The sequence below is a fragment of the Strigops habroptila genome, assembly GCF_004027225.2.
Source record: "Strigops habroptila isolate Jane chromosome 13 unlocalized genomic scaffold, bStrHab1.2.pri S16, whole genome shotgun sequence".
Lineage (NCBI taxonomy): Eukaryota > Metazoa > Chordata > Aves > Psittaciformes > Psittacidae > Strigops > Strigops habroptila.
This window is the reverse complement of record NW_022651054.1, coordinates 8,902,252-8,918,214: the sequence shown is the minus strand read 5'-3', so window position 1 is coordinate 8,918,214 and position 15,963 is coordinate 8,902,252. Positions and strand designations below refer to the sequence as shown.

The 15,963-nt window shown below is 46.7% G+C and overlaps 1 protein-coding gene across 10 annotated transcripts in view; it reads right to left on the bottom strand.

Annotated features, from left to right (window-relative positions):
• Window positions 1-15,963, bottom strand: part of SSH2 (slingshot protein phosphatase 2) — a 93,619-nt gene that overhangs the window by 11,664 nt on the left and 65,992 nt on the right. For 5 of the 10 annotated variants that reach the window (XM_030472448.1, XM_030472450.1, XM_030472451.1 and 2 more), the window contains 9 exons: window positions 12,897-13,018; window positions 10,419-10,487; window positions 9,574-9,639; window positions 8,254-8,448; window positions 6,335-6,428; window positions 6,079-6,207; window positions 3,182-3,228; window positions 1,590-1,736; window positions 147-347 (listed from right to left, as the gene is read on the bottom strand). In XM_030472448.1, coding sequence (XP_030328308.1) covers window positions 147-347; window positions 1,590-1,736; window positions 3,182-3,228; window positions 6,079-6,207; window positions 6,335-6,428; window positions 8,254-8,448; window positions 9,574-9,639; window positions 10,419-10,487; window positions 12,897-13,018 — 1,070 coding nt within the window. The other 5 variants (XM_030472449.1, XM_030472456.1, XM_030472453.1 and 2 more) reach the window with 5 other exon arrangements.

Genomic DNA, 15,963 nt, shown 5'->3' with positions numbered 1-15,963 from the left:
CAGCTGAGATAACCCATGAAAATAAAGTGCTATCTTTCCCAAGACAATCAGGAGCTCATAATGCAGCAATGGAAGTTCTAATTAAAATAATGGAGTCAATCACTTATGTCTTAACAGAGGTAGTCAGGGTCATTCCTTCCACTCACCTGGCCAGCAGGATCCCTTGGTATTCCTCCAGCTGCCGCATAAAGCTGGGGTTGGGCTTGGTGACGGTGCGCCGTTCCTTCACGTAGTCATATGCCCTGTCCAGGTTCCAGCCGTATTCCTTCATGGCATAGGCAATCACTGTGGATGCCGAGCGGCTCACTCCCATCTTGCAGTGCACCAGGCACTTGGAACCATTTTTCCTGAAGCGGGAGAAAGACAAAAAGAGGATCATTGAATAGAAAACATGGCCTCCGAGAAGCTTAAGAAAATAGCAACTTCTTTACTGGAGCATTATCAAACATATTTTCAGTGCTGTGGCCACAGTTGGAAGTCTGGGATGTGATGTGATAATCCAATTTACAAACTGGAGCAAGACACGCAAAGAAAGTGAAGAACAGGGTCTTAATATTCTTAACAGATTTTGTTACAACAGCTTTTCCAAAGCTTTTATCACAAGTGGACAAACATCAGTTGTTTGCAGACTCATGAAGACTGCTAAAGACTCGTATGGCACCCTTGAACTCAGCCCCAGTGGCCCACGGGTATCGAGCAGTATTCCAAATGACAAGGGCATCCATACATCACACAAATGTGGTGCCACAGTGCTTAAGTACTTAAGGGAATACAGTGACACCACCTTAAATAAAGTCTCAAGCCATACTCAAACAAGTCAGCTTTTAAAGGCTATGAGAAATTGCAAGCACCAGCTATGGTTAAGAGATGACAGACTTCTATAATGGAAATAATACTTTAAAGGCAACATATGCCAATCTGCTTTCTGACCAGTTCTCTCTTAGGAAGGCTGCTGAATTAACTGGAGACAGCTCATATAACTGGGATGCAGTTCTCTGCAGTAAAAAGGCCCTACTTTCAGCATCTGCTATCAGATTACTCACTATAACTGACAGCTCAGAGACCTACACAGGCACTTACTCCTGTTAAAGGAAAGAGTTTACTCTAGAGCATTACACTACAAGACATTACACTACATTACACATCCAGACTGTGGGCTTCATCATACAACCTCACAATGCAGGGAACAGCTTATGCTTGGTTTTGGCTTAGAAGGTTTTGCTTCTAACTTTTGTTAAGCCGTGCTCTATTTGTTACTGCCTTTTCCTCCCTCCAGCACCTCTGCAGACCCGCTGCATTTCCTAAGCAGCTGGCAAACTGTTAGCTCCCCAGTACAGGAATGATCCATTCCACTGTTTGCCTGGACTGCAACTGGGCAGAAACCCCTCACTAGTCCTACCTGCTCCTTGTACAAGCATCTGCAAGAATGAAAATTCGTGGAAAGCAACTCTTAGCCAGAAACTACAGAATGAAAATGCTTTGATGGTGGGCATGCAAGGAGGAAAAGTAGTTAAGAAAATCAGTAGGAAAATATAAAATACTTAGTATACATCTTCTAAATGTGTTTTTTCTGCTCTGAAAAGACTTACTTTGCCTTGGAGATGAATTTGTAGGTGTCATTCCAGTAAGCCAGAAGATCTGTTGCTTCTTCATCATACACCCGAATATTATGGTATTCGAAGAGCCCTGGGAAGAAGTTATCTATTTCTCGAGTCACGTTCAAGATATACCTCACCCTGCATGGGAACAGAGAGCAGATGAAAATGCAGAATGTGCAGAACACAGCAAGTTCAGAGAGAGATCACAGCTGCCACGCAAAAGCCTTGCCTTGCGAGTGGCAAAACTCACAGCATTTGAAGTTGCAGTCTTGAACACACCTCCTTGGAAACCAGGGCTCAATGCAAGGAAGCAGCAGCTGATACAGACAAAAGGTTTTGCTGAGCAATTTCAAGCCTAGCCTCTGATAAAAGGGCTCCCACCCATGCTGGATAGAAGCTTCCTCTGCAGTATGTCGGGTTACACACTGCGTGCCCACCTAAGTCAGCAACGCTTGTGTCACAGGAGCTCCTGCACAGCCTCTTCAGTTTGTGTTTGGACACTTTCTCAAAGCCCCTTTGTGAATCTCTCCTCCTGCTGCACCAGCAACACAGGAAGACTGAAGGCATAAGCTCATGTACACCATAGTTAAACAAATGTGTAAAGTAACTAGAGAGAGATGCAATGGACAACGAGCCGCTAGGGAGGATTTATTTCTTATCTCTTAATTTTCTGGAAAGGAAACTGCTAGAGAAAGCATATGGTATTTATGTACACTACATCCAGTATTTTTAGCCCTGAGGGTTACTCGTAAGATGCTTATGAACTGCACTCACGCTGGGCTATCAGACAGAACAAAAGCACTTCAAGGGAGTGACATCTCTTTTCCCTAACAGGTATGAAAGCTCTGGCAGTCAAGTAGGACCTGTCTGGCCCAAGGGAACTGCAGCAGACTCTGAGCTGAGTTAGCTCAGTGAGGAGAGTCCATTTTCTGAGGTACAGAACTATGCTAGCAATTCAACTCAGCAGTGATTAGTTTTCTTTCCACTGGATTTGGCACAAATAAGCCAAGCCCGTAAATAATGATTTAATTGCAAAATGTTGTTACTTAGATCCATCTGGCCTAGAGAAAGGACACTCTAAGCTTAAGCCTGAAAAGGCAGGAGACAGAGGAACCCATCAGTGCTGAGCCTGAGAGCTACAGGACTTCCTCCTGGGCCCCACTCAAGGCAACAAATGCTCTTTTTACATATTTTCCTTCCTGCTGCAGTCCGGAGGTCCAGACCCCAAAGTGCCTCTGCAATCGTGAGACCTCAGTCCAGAACAACGGGCTGGAGCAGAGGGCACAGAGCCAACTACATAGCATCCAGTTAAGTAATTGTGGCTTTTTGCTACTTATAGCTCTGAGATTGCTGGCTTCCTTTGTTCACCAAGGGGATGTCAGTCAAGGTCAGGGAACAAGATTCTTTTACTTTAGGGTGCCCGTTTGTGGGATGCGGAGTTTGGAGGAAGCAAGAGCTTGTTTGGATCTGCAAACCCTTTAGTAAGACTGGGGTTACACAGCAGGTATGGAAGAGCATTTGTTGCACAGACAAGTGTTGAGGTCAGGCTCTTGCTTTTAAGCTGATAGCCTGAAGCTACTTACCCTCTGTTCTGCAAGTCTTCCAAATTGGAGGCGTTCCATTCTGAGCCCTGCAGGGAGAACATGCAAAGAGACACATCAGCCAGAAGGAAGGCCTGGCCAGACAACTGCTGGAGAGAGGGATTGTCACCAGTGACCTGGAGGAAGAAGCTGGCCAGCCAAAGTGTTGGAGAGCAGGGAGTCTTTTGCATACATGGGCACACAGAAGAGTGGTAACACTGCTGATGTTCAGCACCTTACCTTGCCCCATTAAGCAGATCTATTCTGAAGCCACAAGCAGCTCTTCAAAGCAGGAGCCCAGCACCATACGCTGGCACTTCCTGCAAACCACTGACAAACCAACCTCCGCAAAGATGAGACCACTCCACCCTTTCCCTGGAGGCTGCTGCCAGCTCTACCCCACAGCAGAGAGATTGCCAGCACCATCCAGGTGCTCTTTATGCATGAAACACCTATCTCACACATCAAAGGCACCAACACAGTAAGATCACTTGGGTTACACCTCATCTCCCCATGTTCAAAGCGTGTGTGCAGAGAAATAAACACATTTAACCCTGGCTAGCTAACCCTCTACAGCACACACAGGGCCTCCAAGCTACTTGCTTGCTGCTCAAACACATAAATCCTGACTGAGGACAAAAGCACTCAAAGGCTTCCTTCGAAATTTAAGGTGCAGAAGCTATCTGCTTCCCTGCCCTAAAATACCTCCTGAATTGAAAGATGGTTCAGATAAAAGAGAGAGCAGGCAGCACTACCATCACCAGCAGAAGAGCACTGCTCATGGCTGCTCCCATGGCACAGGCTTCCACATCATTCAAGGGCCAGAAGAGGCGCAGCGCCAGGGTGAGCCAGCCCTTGGAGGATACCCACTGCTGCCAAAGCCTGTCAGCCTGAAAGGGAGAACATCCCAGTCTTGCAGTGTCCACCCAGAGGATGGGTTGCTGCTTGCCCCAGAAAGCACAGGCACCCTGTGCTTGAGATGTGGCGCTCCAAGAGCTCTCACAGGGACACAATGGTGCCCATGACAGCATTTCCAGAGAAGTCCTGAGCACTCCCAGCCCATGTCTGGATGTACATGCACAGGAAAGGGCTGCGTTACTATTCTGGTAGCTACTGGGCATAAGCCTGTTGTCTTGTATTCACACAAAAAGCAGCTCGTTCTTCTCAAAGTGAACTACTTCCTAAGAGAAATCATCCTGATGAGGACACCATTCAAGGGGTCAGCACAGATGGGACTGAATTTCGAGCATGATAAAAGAGCAAACGTTACATGGTAGTGCAGATTACAACGGAATCCAATCTTCAGCCAGAGATCAAGTCAATCCCAGCAAAGTCCAGAGCTGTGCGTAGTCTGAAGGACAACTAGGGGGGCTCTTGCTATTCAGTATCTGCCAACAATGATATTTTGATCCCTGCTGTATTCACCCTGACCCTCAGCCTTAGTTAGCTTCATGTTGTCTCTTTCTGGCCAAGGAAGAATACCTTAATTGAGGCCTGGGAGCCACCAGTTTCCACAAGTAGGGAGAACAATGCTGCAGTGGTGAAAGCCTTTTCTCCCATCCTTTGATCCACAATTACCAACATCATCAGGTCTCTTATTTCCTGATTAGTTATTTTAGCACTCCCTAAGTGGGATCCCACAGGGCTCTTAACTCCACCTGGAAGGAAACAGCTCCATGCCTCACTTTGCCTTGCAGTATACACACTCCTGAATTAAGCTGGTGCCCAGCCCCAGCAGCACTGCTCCTCACCGCAGAGCTGCTTTGCAAATACTTCTATTCCACACATTAGCCACAGCATTTCTCCTTCAAGCCTTGTTTTAAAGGTCTTGTTCCCATTAAATGCACTCAGAGCCAAGACTCCAAGCCCTGCAGCACACTGAGCTGCCTGTACTGCTTTTGACTAGCACTGTAAGCCTGTGAACAGGTCTTTCTCTCCGGAGAACACATAGTTTGGAAAAATAAAACCCATTACATTGTAGGTACTTTAAGTTTCCTGGCTCTACCACACCACAATTTCTTGGGAGCGCTCACATTAACATACACCATTGCTTTTAAGCTTCAAGGAGACTGGGAGAGGCTCTCTCCATTTGGAAAGCCCAGCAGGTCCAAGAGGAATGGCTTTGTTTCAAGTTGAGCCAACCTCATAGGCTAGACTTCCCAACCAAACCTGTGCCCGTTGCTCCAGGGCTGGGAAATCCAATGGAACGCTGACTCACCAGGAGGTGGTGCAGTAATTAGACAGGGCCCAGCAGCAATGAAAGGCAACTCAGCCAGCAAAACATTAACAGGCAAAATGTTTATGTTTCCATAAGTGACTTATCTCCAGGATTCTTCATTAAGCTCCTCTGTTCCTCCTGGATCACATGAACTCAGCGCTTCCCATGTTACAAGAGTGTGATTCCACCTGAACGTTACATAGCTCTCCCCAATAGCTTCCCTCCCTCTTTGCTTTAGTTATGCCCTTCCCAAACACACTCCAAGAACTTGCTGTGTGGATACTCTGGACAGTTAAAGATATAAAACTAGTCTTACATTAATGGAAATAGCCCTGAAAAGTAGTTAGAATTGAGACTTTTCACCTTCCATCCTCTAGTATCCTAGAATACTGGGTTGGAAGGGACCTCAAGGATTACTGGTCCAACCTTTCTAGGCAAAGCATGAGCTAGACTAGTGACAGGGTCTACAGCTTGGCTGGTGTTGTATGGCAAAGTTTAGCACAGCCAAGAAGCCAGAATGCTCTTGTTCAATAGCACCAGTGTCCTGCTTAAGAGTATGTGACCCTGGGATCAGCCAATCTCTCCTTCAGAGCTTCAGAGTTCCTCCAGTGGCCTCTGTGTCAACCAAGACATAGGGAGATGTGTTTGGTGAGTTTACTTTTGAATTCACTGTAAGACTTACCAAAAAGACATGATCAAATATCTGTGTGGGGCTGTCCATCTGCCCGAGGATCACTATCATCTCATTGTCAATGAACTCTTTGAACTCCCGCAGGTTACACACCATCTGCATCTCCAGCTCGGTGCGTATCTGGGTGGGGAGGAGGAACACAAAGAAGCCATGTGAAGTTTTTGTTCCAGCCTTTCATCACGGCATAAAGTATAGAGCTCTCTAGTTTGCGCAACAGCATTTCCAGTGCTGTTCCCTCACCACTAACCTCTTTTGAGGTGATGTTCTCCAAATCTTTCTGCATCATGATCTCCCTTAACTTGGTCTTAATCAGCCGTTCTGTGCGTTCCCGCTCAGTTGGACTGTCAGAAGCAAGCAAGAAGAAACAGTCACCAGAAGGGGAAACAAACTGGACTCACAGCACTTTTAAACAGGTATTGTGTAGACTGGATACTCTGCAGCATCAGATACACTACTTCCCCCCAAGCATGTCCTCAGCTGGAGGGAATTCAGGTGACTGTAAAGCCCAGTTTAGATTCCTGGTTGTATATGAAAGAGACCAACTGAATGCTCCTAATCCATTGTTGTCATCTAGAGAACCTCTGGTATTTGGTAAAATTTAAATTGGGAAGGCTACATTATACTCTCTGGAGCAGTATCTAAGCCTCCCCCTACCTTTCTTGGAAAGGTAACAGCTCCAAAGCTCCTTACATGGAGAGACAAGGGCAGCTAAGCCTCTGTGCATTCCTCCAGCCTCTGCTGCCAGGGGCCTTATCACCAGCTGCAAAAATAGCCTGACTAACACCAGGGGAAGTTGCAACAGAGCAGCAGCCCAGAGCTGCCTCACCCATCATCTTTAGAAGGGACCCAGCAGCAACATCTCACAGCACCTCTCCATTCCTCTGGAAGGCTGCCCTGATGGTGACTGCAGAGACACTCCTCTGCTTTACCAGTGTCCAACTGGTGGTTCACAAATAAAGATCATCAATGTTCCTGATCCTTTTAACCTCCTGCATTATTTCAGGACTCAATTAAACGCTGTCTCGGCGTCCCCAGGAAATCATCCAACTGCTGCCACAGGGGAAAGGGTGGGTGACGCAAAATTTATATATAATAAGCCAAAAGAGAATATTAACCTGACAGCTTGCCAAAACTTCTCAGCCACCCTCCTTGTACATTAAGAAACAATCAAGTGCGGAGACTTGTTCACAGCTGAACAACTGCTTAGCATTATTATTCACTCATTGAACTCCAACAACAGGAAATCTCTGAGAGCATAAATCAACCAAGAGCACTATAATCTGTGAGAGCAGCTGGGGCTAGTGAAGTCATTTCTTCTACTACAAATCGGGCAACTAAGCCCTCATGCTCAGCATCACGTCTGGACACAGACTACTTTTGAGGTTCTATGGTATCAGTACCATCAGCAATTACTAATTACAGGGGTTGTAAACCTTTAATGTTGATACAGCCTATACATTTTGCCTTTCCAAACTGTCCACCTATCTACGTCAGCCACTGTTTTGGACGATATGGCACCAGACATCCAAATGTTTAGCTGGAGACAGCTTGGGACCTATATTCTGTCCTGTTCCACACTTGCAGAGCTCCTCAAAACACTGAGAAACTCTGCTGTTCTTTGTCCCCACTCTTAGGTGTGTCAGCTGGATGCCTGTAAGGATGCTTCTGAGCTCACAGTCTCAGAAGTCCATACATAGACACTTTACAGCAAAATGAACTGAATAAGGGGAAAAAAAGACCATGTTACTCTAAGCATGTGCTCAGACACATGCCAGTGTAAGAGCAAAGTCCACAGAAACCTATTCCTTCCAGGAGACACCAGGCCTGGAAACCAGAGGGCAAAACCAGCAAAGAGGAAAGCCTAGGTACTAGGATACACACCTCATCTCTTGCTAGTAACACAGGACTTACCTTGCAGAACATCTGCAAGCCTAAAGGGCAAGGTAAACAACTGGACTGAAAACAGAAGCTGGAGGAGACGCACAGGAACCCCAGGAGGGGTAAGCTTCCAGTGCTGGTGTCTACCTAACCAGGGGTCCATTATTACCTGGAAGATGAAACCTGTCCTCATTAATAACTAATTAAGATTAATCTCTTGTGGAAAGTTCTCCTCATTTGGAGCCTGCAGCCAAACACTTGGGGCTCAGCAGAGCCAGCCCAACTTACACATCTGTGAAGAGGGCGGGCGAATCGGGCCGGTGGGACTGGACATCTTGCATGGCATTCCACTCATTGACTGACGACTGGTCGGAGTTGATATGGCTCTCATAGTAACTGACCCATGTGAGGAAGAGGCTCCCTGGGTAGTAATTGTTGCTCCGTGCCACCTCGCAAGCTTTATGTAAACTCTGCAGAGCAGACCTAGAAAGGGAAAAATACTTGCAGGGTTGTAATATTTTCCTCAGGTTGGTACCAAGCACAGAGCAGCAGCCAAATCCAGGGTGCTGCTCAGGTACCATCAGTCAGTACAAACCCCAGTGCTACAGGTAACATCCTCCAGCACTGAGGAGGAGGCTGCCCAGCAAAGGCTTGGATAACCATATGCTGCAAGAACTTCCATGTCTTAACTGAAGTATGTCAAGACAAGCCTGGATAGCAGCAAAGGTGCTCACAATTGAGAAGGCAGAGGCACCTCTGTCTCTGGCTCCTAAAACCTGCTACAACTACCTAAGCCAAAAACCAGAATGCACAGAGTTTGTGTCCAAGCCAGAGTGCTCTGACAACTTTTACTGTGCCACCAGATTCCCTGGACACCCAGGAATCAGACATGGAGAGCTGCACAACCAGCACAAGGGCTTAGGACTTGACTCTACTGAAGTGTTTAGGTGTCCACCCTCTCTCACGAGGGATGTCAGAAGTTTCTTCAGCTGCTCCTGGCAAACAAATCCCCCTCCCCTATTTTTAGCTTGTTTTAAATCTTTGATTGGGATCAGAAGGATCCAGGTCAAAATCACTTGGGTGACACAGTAGCATGACACCCTGACAGGCAACGTATTTCTGCAATGCAAAGAAGCTTGAGCCAGAAATACTTTCATGGCCTCTACATTCTTACATGAGCCACCCTAAAAGGAAAGAAAAAATGCAGGCAGCTTCTCTTTCCTTCTTGCTGTCACAATGAACATGTCTCAGCGGAGACACAGACTCCTAAAATATGCATAGTGTGTATTCCCCCGATTTCAAACACGTGTTCAAAGCAATTCTACTTCGGAGAGATTCAGAGCAGCAGCTCTTTGCAAGGCAAGTGACCCTATTCCTTCCTACCCCCAGCCAAGATGAAAGTGCAGCAGAACTATAAACTCACTGCTGTACACCAGCATTTGCATGTTTTCTTTTTCCTTTAGTATCAAACTTCCTTCCCTGTCTCTGAAGGAGACTCCTGGATGCTCAAGTAGGTCTCAAGATACCAGTAACACAAAACAGCACCTGATCTTTAAAAGCTCAAGCAGCCAAAACACCTTGGAAAAAGCATCATCGGGAAGTACTTACCACATTGCCTGTACAGACACCGGCTTGAATATGTGAACCCTGTTATCTGTTGATACGCTGAACCCTCTGGGGAGAAGGGAAAAAAAGCATAGTAAAAATGTGTCCCAAAAGCCACTTTTCAGTTAATAACTGATAGTTTGTAGCACATTAGAACAGCAAAGGACTAGCCCTATGCATACACTGCTGAGTTCAGCTAGCAAACAGATCAAAATAGCACGCTAAAAGCTCTACCATAACTCTTTTTAAGCAGCTGCTGTTCAGGAATGAAACTAAGACAGTAGGACAGTGCTGGGCTGTGCCGTTTACCTTGGCAACACAAATTCAGTGCCACAGCTGGGAGCAACAGAATCCAGCTATAGTGATCCTGGGGCAGCTACCAAGGAAAGAAAAGTCATTCCATGCACTGCACTAGACAGGCTTTGTAAGTGGCACAAACAGGAGTCTGCAAGTCAGGTGTCTATTTGGCAGAGAAACATCATTGTTATTTTATGTTCAGCTGAATGCTGCCTGCTGCAGCATGATGGAGGCACATAATAGGATCCCTTTAAGGAGCTTTCACTATACACCCACTCTCCAGGAAAAGCTCCTTTACTCCAGCTTAAACACACACATAAGCCACTGTCTCAGTGCGTGTTTATTCACAGATAAGTCAATTATTGGTGTTCCCTGCCACAGCCACTGTGATTTAGGGCCTTTGAGCCTACTAACCCCATACAGGTCAACAACAGGTCTGCTGGACCTGTTAGGGCTCTGTGGTCATTTGAATCCTTCCCCATACACCGTGCTGTAAGCTCACACACAGAGACCCTCTGCTATGCATCCTAGAACATACAAACGACACTCACCCATCCCCATCCAGGTGGATCAAGGTGTCACTCCACAGCGGCAGCACCAAGCCCATTGTACAAGTGCTACTGTAATAAGAAAGAGAAGGTCATCCCATCTGCTACAGCACCATGCTATTATTGTAATTTCACAGCAATGGTTGTGTATTTTTGTACTCATTAAGGAAAAAAAATGGAAAAATCCCATTGTTGCCTCAGGGACAAACAGTGCCAGTGTTGTTCTACAGGCATCTGGCAAGGATCATTAACCAGATACAGGGTACAGCAATACTCTGTCCAGCAAGCTTAAAGGGTTAACATACACCCAAGAGAAGAGCAAACAGGATCCAAAAGCAGCAAGCTTTGTGCAGAAGATCAGAGGGGGCTCACAGTCTTCAGTCAGCTCAAGGTTTTCCTTACAGATTAGTCCCTCTCAGGCTCAAGTGGTTTGGTTCTAGCTCTGATTTTGCAATCCACAGCTTTGTTTTCTTGTTTGTCCCTCAGCCCCAGCTGCTGGGAACTGGGATTGCTGTAGTGCAACAGCAGGGTGACCAGCAGCAAGGTAGGGAGGTCAGCAATCACAGCCTATCACCCGCTGCTGACTCCTGACTTCTTCACCCTCCTGCACCTCGAGGATGAGCACAACCCGCTGAGACAGACACCTCTTGGCAATCCCACTCCTGTCTCAGCTGCTTCGACCTCTTTGCCCTCACAGTCACCTGCTTTCTGTAAGGCTGAGCAAAAAGCCAAGTTAAAAGCAGAAGTCAAGCAATGGAAAAAGGAAGGGGAACCCCAACACAGCCTGCACCAAGTGCTCAAACAAAAAAGCTGAATCTCATAAAGCTGTAAAATTGGTCCATAACCAAAGCAGCACCTTGAAGAACTGGATTCTATTGTCTCTTGCTCTTACACTTTGTAATAGCTGCTCTCAAATTTCCACAAGCCCTAACACCCCTGTCAGTCTCTGCAGCTCATGAGAAGTGGGGGAAGAGGGTGAGACTCGAAGCTTCAGAGGGTCAGCAGACATGAAGCCCTGTAAACGTACATGCCTTGGAGCGACTGATGCCCAGCACAAGGAGACACTGTGGCATGCAGCTATTTCTGTTGACAACATGAGATGAGCTCATGGAAAGTTGTGTTTTTAAAAGGCTTCCCAAGGTGGCCAGGGTATTTTTAGTGATACTGTTCAGCAGGCACTTATCAGAGACCATAGCAACAAGTCTACATTGAGTTATAAATACCAAGTGGGCCAGGGGAGGGTGTATCAGACTGACCATCCAGAACTGAAGTAACTCTAGCAGAAAGCTAAAATGACCCTGCTGTGTTATTAGAGACTGAATACCAGTGAGCTCTCAGTTATCAAAGGTGGCCATGCTGGTACACCACAGCCAATAGCAAACTCCAAGCTCACAGCAACCTGGGCAAGGACAAGTTATTCTTACTCTACCACAACTCTGAGCTACAGCTGTGCACACACAGAGAGGAAGGGAGACAGGAGCAGTGGCAGCATCAAGCTGGTCCCTCTTTTTATCAGGCATCACTTGAGCTAAACATCCAAACCGAGCCATGTGAAGTTAAGCACGGTGGCTGTTGTGATCAGCAGCCTGGTTGGAAGGAAGTTCCTTAGCCAAACAGTTCAAAAAAGATTTTCTGGTAACCCTGCAAACTACCTGAAATTTCTTCCAATCAGGGTCAAAAGCAAGACTCATTCCTGTAGCAATTGTGCTAAAGTAAGCATGTGTACAAAACCTTCCAAAATCACTGGATATCCAGGTGATGCTTTCTCCATGTATGCCAAAACTTACTTACAACTCATGTGCCTCCATTCCCTCTCCAAAGTGCCCAGCGCCCCCTTGTAAATGTGAAGCTTCTGCCTCTGAAGCTGTTGGAGGTGCTTCCTCCTGGCTTACAGGCACTCCAGCAGCAAATGCTGCTTCCCAGCCACACTCTGCAGCCTTTTAGAGAGGTCAGCAGCAATTTAAATGAACGAAGCAAAAGCACTAAACCCTGATGACATACTGATGTCTGGGGAGAGGGCATGTTGTGCAAGATCTGCCATCAGCAACCCTGATATTCCCATCAGGCTCTTTCTGCCATGACCTTGGAGGGGCTGCCTGACAATCACCTTCTTATTAGCTGCTCTCCTGAACCCTGATGCCCAGCTTTTCTAATCGCAGCTTTTTCTTTCTTTGCATCCAAGTTTCCCTGTCTCTGATGTGCAGATGCAGGATTAGGGACGTCACCATTTAGAGACATTTAAGGGCACTTAACATCCTCACACATGCCCGGAGGAACGGAGGAAATGCTGACCTGCACTGTCACCTTCCCATTTGCCACCTCCCTTCAAGAAATAAATAGGGAATTCTGGATCTCAGGAAAGGTGTTAGCTGGAAAACCTGAAGCAGTCTATCCTCAGAAAGCATGGACACAAGACAGGGATTTCTACACTTGACACGTGGGTGAACACGAGGACTTCCCCCACGTGGACACTGTGAGTACCTGTCATTGGAAGAGAAATCCATTCCTAGGACAATGCTCTCTTCGGTGTCTTGTCTGCCGTTGGTGGACACTACCACCATGTATCTGGTGCGGTTCTGGTAGGTGCTTTCCAGTCTTACAGCCTAAAGAAAGGAAGGGGAGACATCAGCAGTGCAGCCAGCAAAACACACACCCCATTATCTTTACAAGCCACTTGTTCATGCTGAGTGACAGGCGCAGAAGCAGTGATGCAGTTTGCACTAGTACTTCTCAGCTGGGTAACCAGCAGAAGAGGGAGAAGCGACTTATTCTCTCACATAGTGCTTTCCTCAACAATGGGATGTTCCAGGTCCCTTCTGCACACCTTGCTGCAGGCCTGCCCTGTCCCACCAAGGCTGTGTTTAAACAGTCCTCCAACTGGTCCCAGCCTAGAGAGCTTCATGGAGCATTACACATTCAGCAAGACAGGCATGGAACACGTTCCTCATCTCTCAGAGGGCTTTGTCCAAAGAGCTAAGGCTTTCCTTTAAACTACTGTGTGCTACAACAGCTCCAATGAGACTCTTTCCACCATCTTCCCAGGCAGCTGGGCAGAAAACCAGGATCTAATTCATCATTTCCTGCTGGCCCTTTGAATGTTTCTAGCTGTTTCCCCAGTGCAGAAGCAACCTTACAACCTTACACCTGCAGGAAAAGATTTCCCCATCACTAAGCTGTACCCATGGGTGCATTCGGATTGCGCAGAGAAGGTGAAAGTCATTGTGCCTCAGTGATCCTACCACAATCACTTGTACCCTGGAGTCAAGAGAGAGATCTAGCAGGACTGGAGGATGCCTGAACTTCACCCTGCACTCCCCCAAATCAACTACTACTGACAGCATTCAGAGAGCAGTTGTGAATGTCAGACCAACACTGAAGCTCCTGGAAGGCTACAGTGAAGTACAGTACTCCTCCAAAAGCCACGAGGAAGTGAGAACTGAAGAGACTCCAGCAAGTCCTCTTACAGACAGACTGCTGGCGAGTGAGGAGCCCAGCATTGCAAGTTTTGCCCATAACATCTGCAGTAGGCAGCCTTCACTTGCAACACTCTTTGGACTCTGTTCCACACCATTTGCAGTTATTTTAGTCACAGATAAACTAGGACATCCCTAGAAAGGAACTGTCGTAGTCATGTATATCAAAGCTTAACTTTGGACAGCCTAATCCAACCCAAGACTGTCTGGCTTCTGTGTTTACCATATTATAAAACTGCTTCTTGAGCTTTGAGCACAGCCCGCAGAGAGCAAACATGGGTGAGAAGGAGCCATTCACACCTTGCCCTGTGCTGTGATGGGAAGCAGTTGCTGAATTCCTTGTGACCCAACAGTTGAAGCTCAAGGTGGTGTTTGACACCCTTCACAAAGTGAACCTGAATTCCTCAAACACCAGCAGCCGTTCTGAGCCTCTGCTTGTGTAGGCATTTCATGGTGGCCCCATGGGAACTCATGGCTCAGAGAGCCCAGTTTCAACAGTCATTTTACCCTTATATAAAAAGCTCACAAAATAACTATTGTGTGGAATCTCTCAGGAGTAAGCTGTTTTTCCCAATACACTCCTTTAGTTCTTTGTAACTTGGTCTTGAGGCCAGAATGGCACTTTGTGGCTTAGAGGAAACCTAACCCTCTGACCTCCTCACACTTCACCTGTCCTCTAGCCACTAAGTCTTGGCCACAAGATGTGGCTGTCTACAATAAAGGTTCAAACAGCACAGGCAGCTGAAACAGAGCTCACTATATTCACTGGAGTGCTCTATCGCAGCTGAGAGCAGCAGGGAAAGCTTCCCAGTGGCATTGCAGGGAGCAGCAGCTCTAGTGATGGGGACAGAACAGCAAGTGCAGGCAAGAGATGGTGTTGACTCTGTCTTCTAGACTGGTCCAATGGGACCAAAGAGTAACACGAACTACCCAAATGCTGATGCCAGCAGACAGACGTGCTCTGTACAGCCAGAGACTGTGCCCCACCCCATCTCTTTAGGATAAGTCATGCTAGAACCAGCCTTATTTTCCTTCTTGTTCCTTGGTTCACTGGGATTCCTTTGGAAACACAGAGGATCAAAGTGGTCAGTCCTTCAAGGTGTGAATTCTGCCCAAGACGGCTGTTTCTACAACTAACCACTTGTAGCAAAACAGAAAGGGTGCTCTTCAACCTAGAAGAGCAAGCAATCGCCAAGGTCTTGGTGGTTAAAGTCATTACCTACATTAGGAACCAAACCTCAAACAGAAACATGGACTTGGCTAAAATGAGAGCGGATGGACAACAGATGCCCTGTGTCCGGGTCATCCACACACAAGTTCTGTTCTGCTTCTCTTGAGGACAGTCCAGCAGCAAGAGGATTAACGTAACTTACTTTGCTAAACCAATTTGGCTGGCAGTAATGGGAAGCGTGGTCTTAATGCAAGACCCTTTAGAAGAGGGCTGGTCAAAGAGCAACCAAAGGTCACGTAGCTTCAAGTCAGTGTGCTGGCATTTTCAGAGGGCCACTTAAGAGAAACAGGGCATGGCTTACTGTGGTTCTCTAGATTCAACACTTAGATCCTTGCCACAAAGCAAAGAATCATGATTGGAGCAGATAAACTGTTCTGCTAAATTTACTAGAATAATAAACCAGCAAACTTGACATTGTAAACCAGCCAACCTCAGCAGTTCCTATTAGAGCTCCACACAACCATCAGATCACAAATTAGTCTCCAACCTTTTCATTAAGTGCTAGTTCATGTGCTCACCCGACAGCAGGAGTGCACTGAGTGGTCTGATGGCTTTTAAATGAAGAGATTAGAAATCCCAGTCAATATGGGGAGGAGGCTGCAGGGACTGCAATGAGATGGAAGGTTCTTTCTCAACAGCTCCGCAGAGCCAGCTTTCTCCTCAATTTGAGAATATTATTTATAGTGTATTCATGAACAGTCATCCCCTGTAGCCCTTTCAGCAACATTTTTCTTAGTTTCAGGCTCACCTAAACGAAAACCAACTTTATCTTCTCCCACATTCTTGTTTCATCAGAAGTATGATGTGGTATTTTGCCAGCCCTTATGATCAGCACATTCCAAGA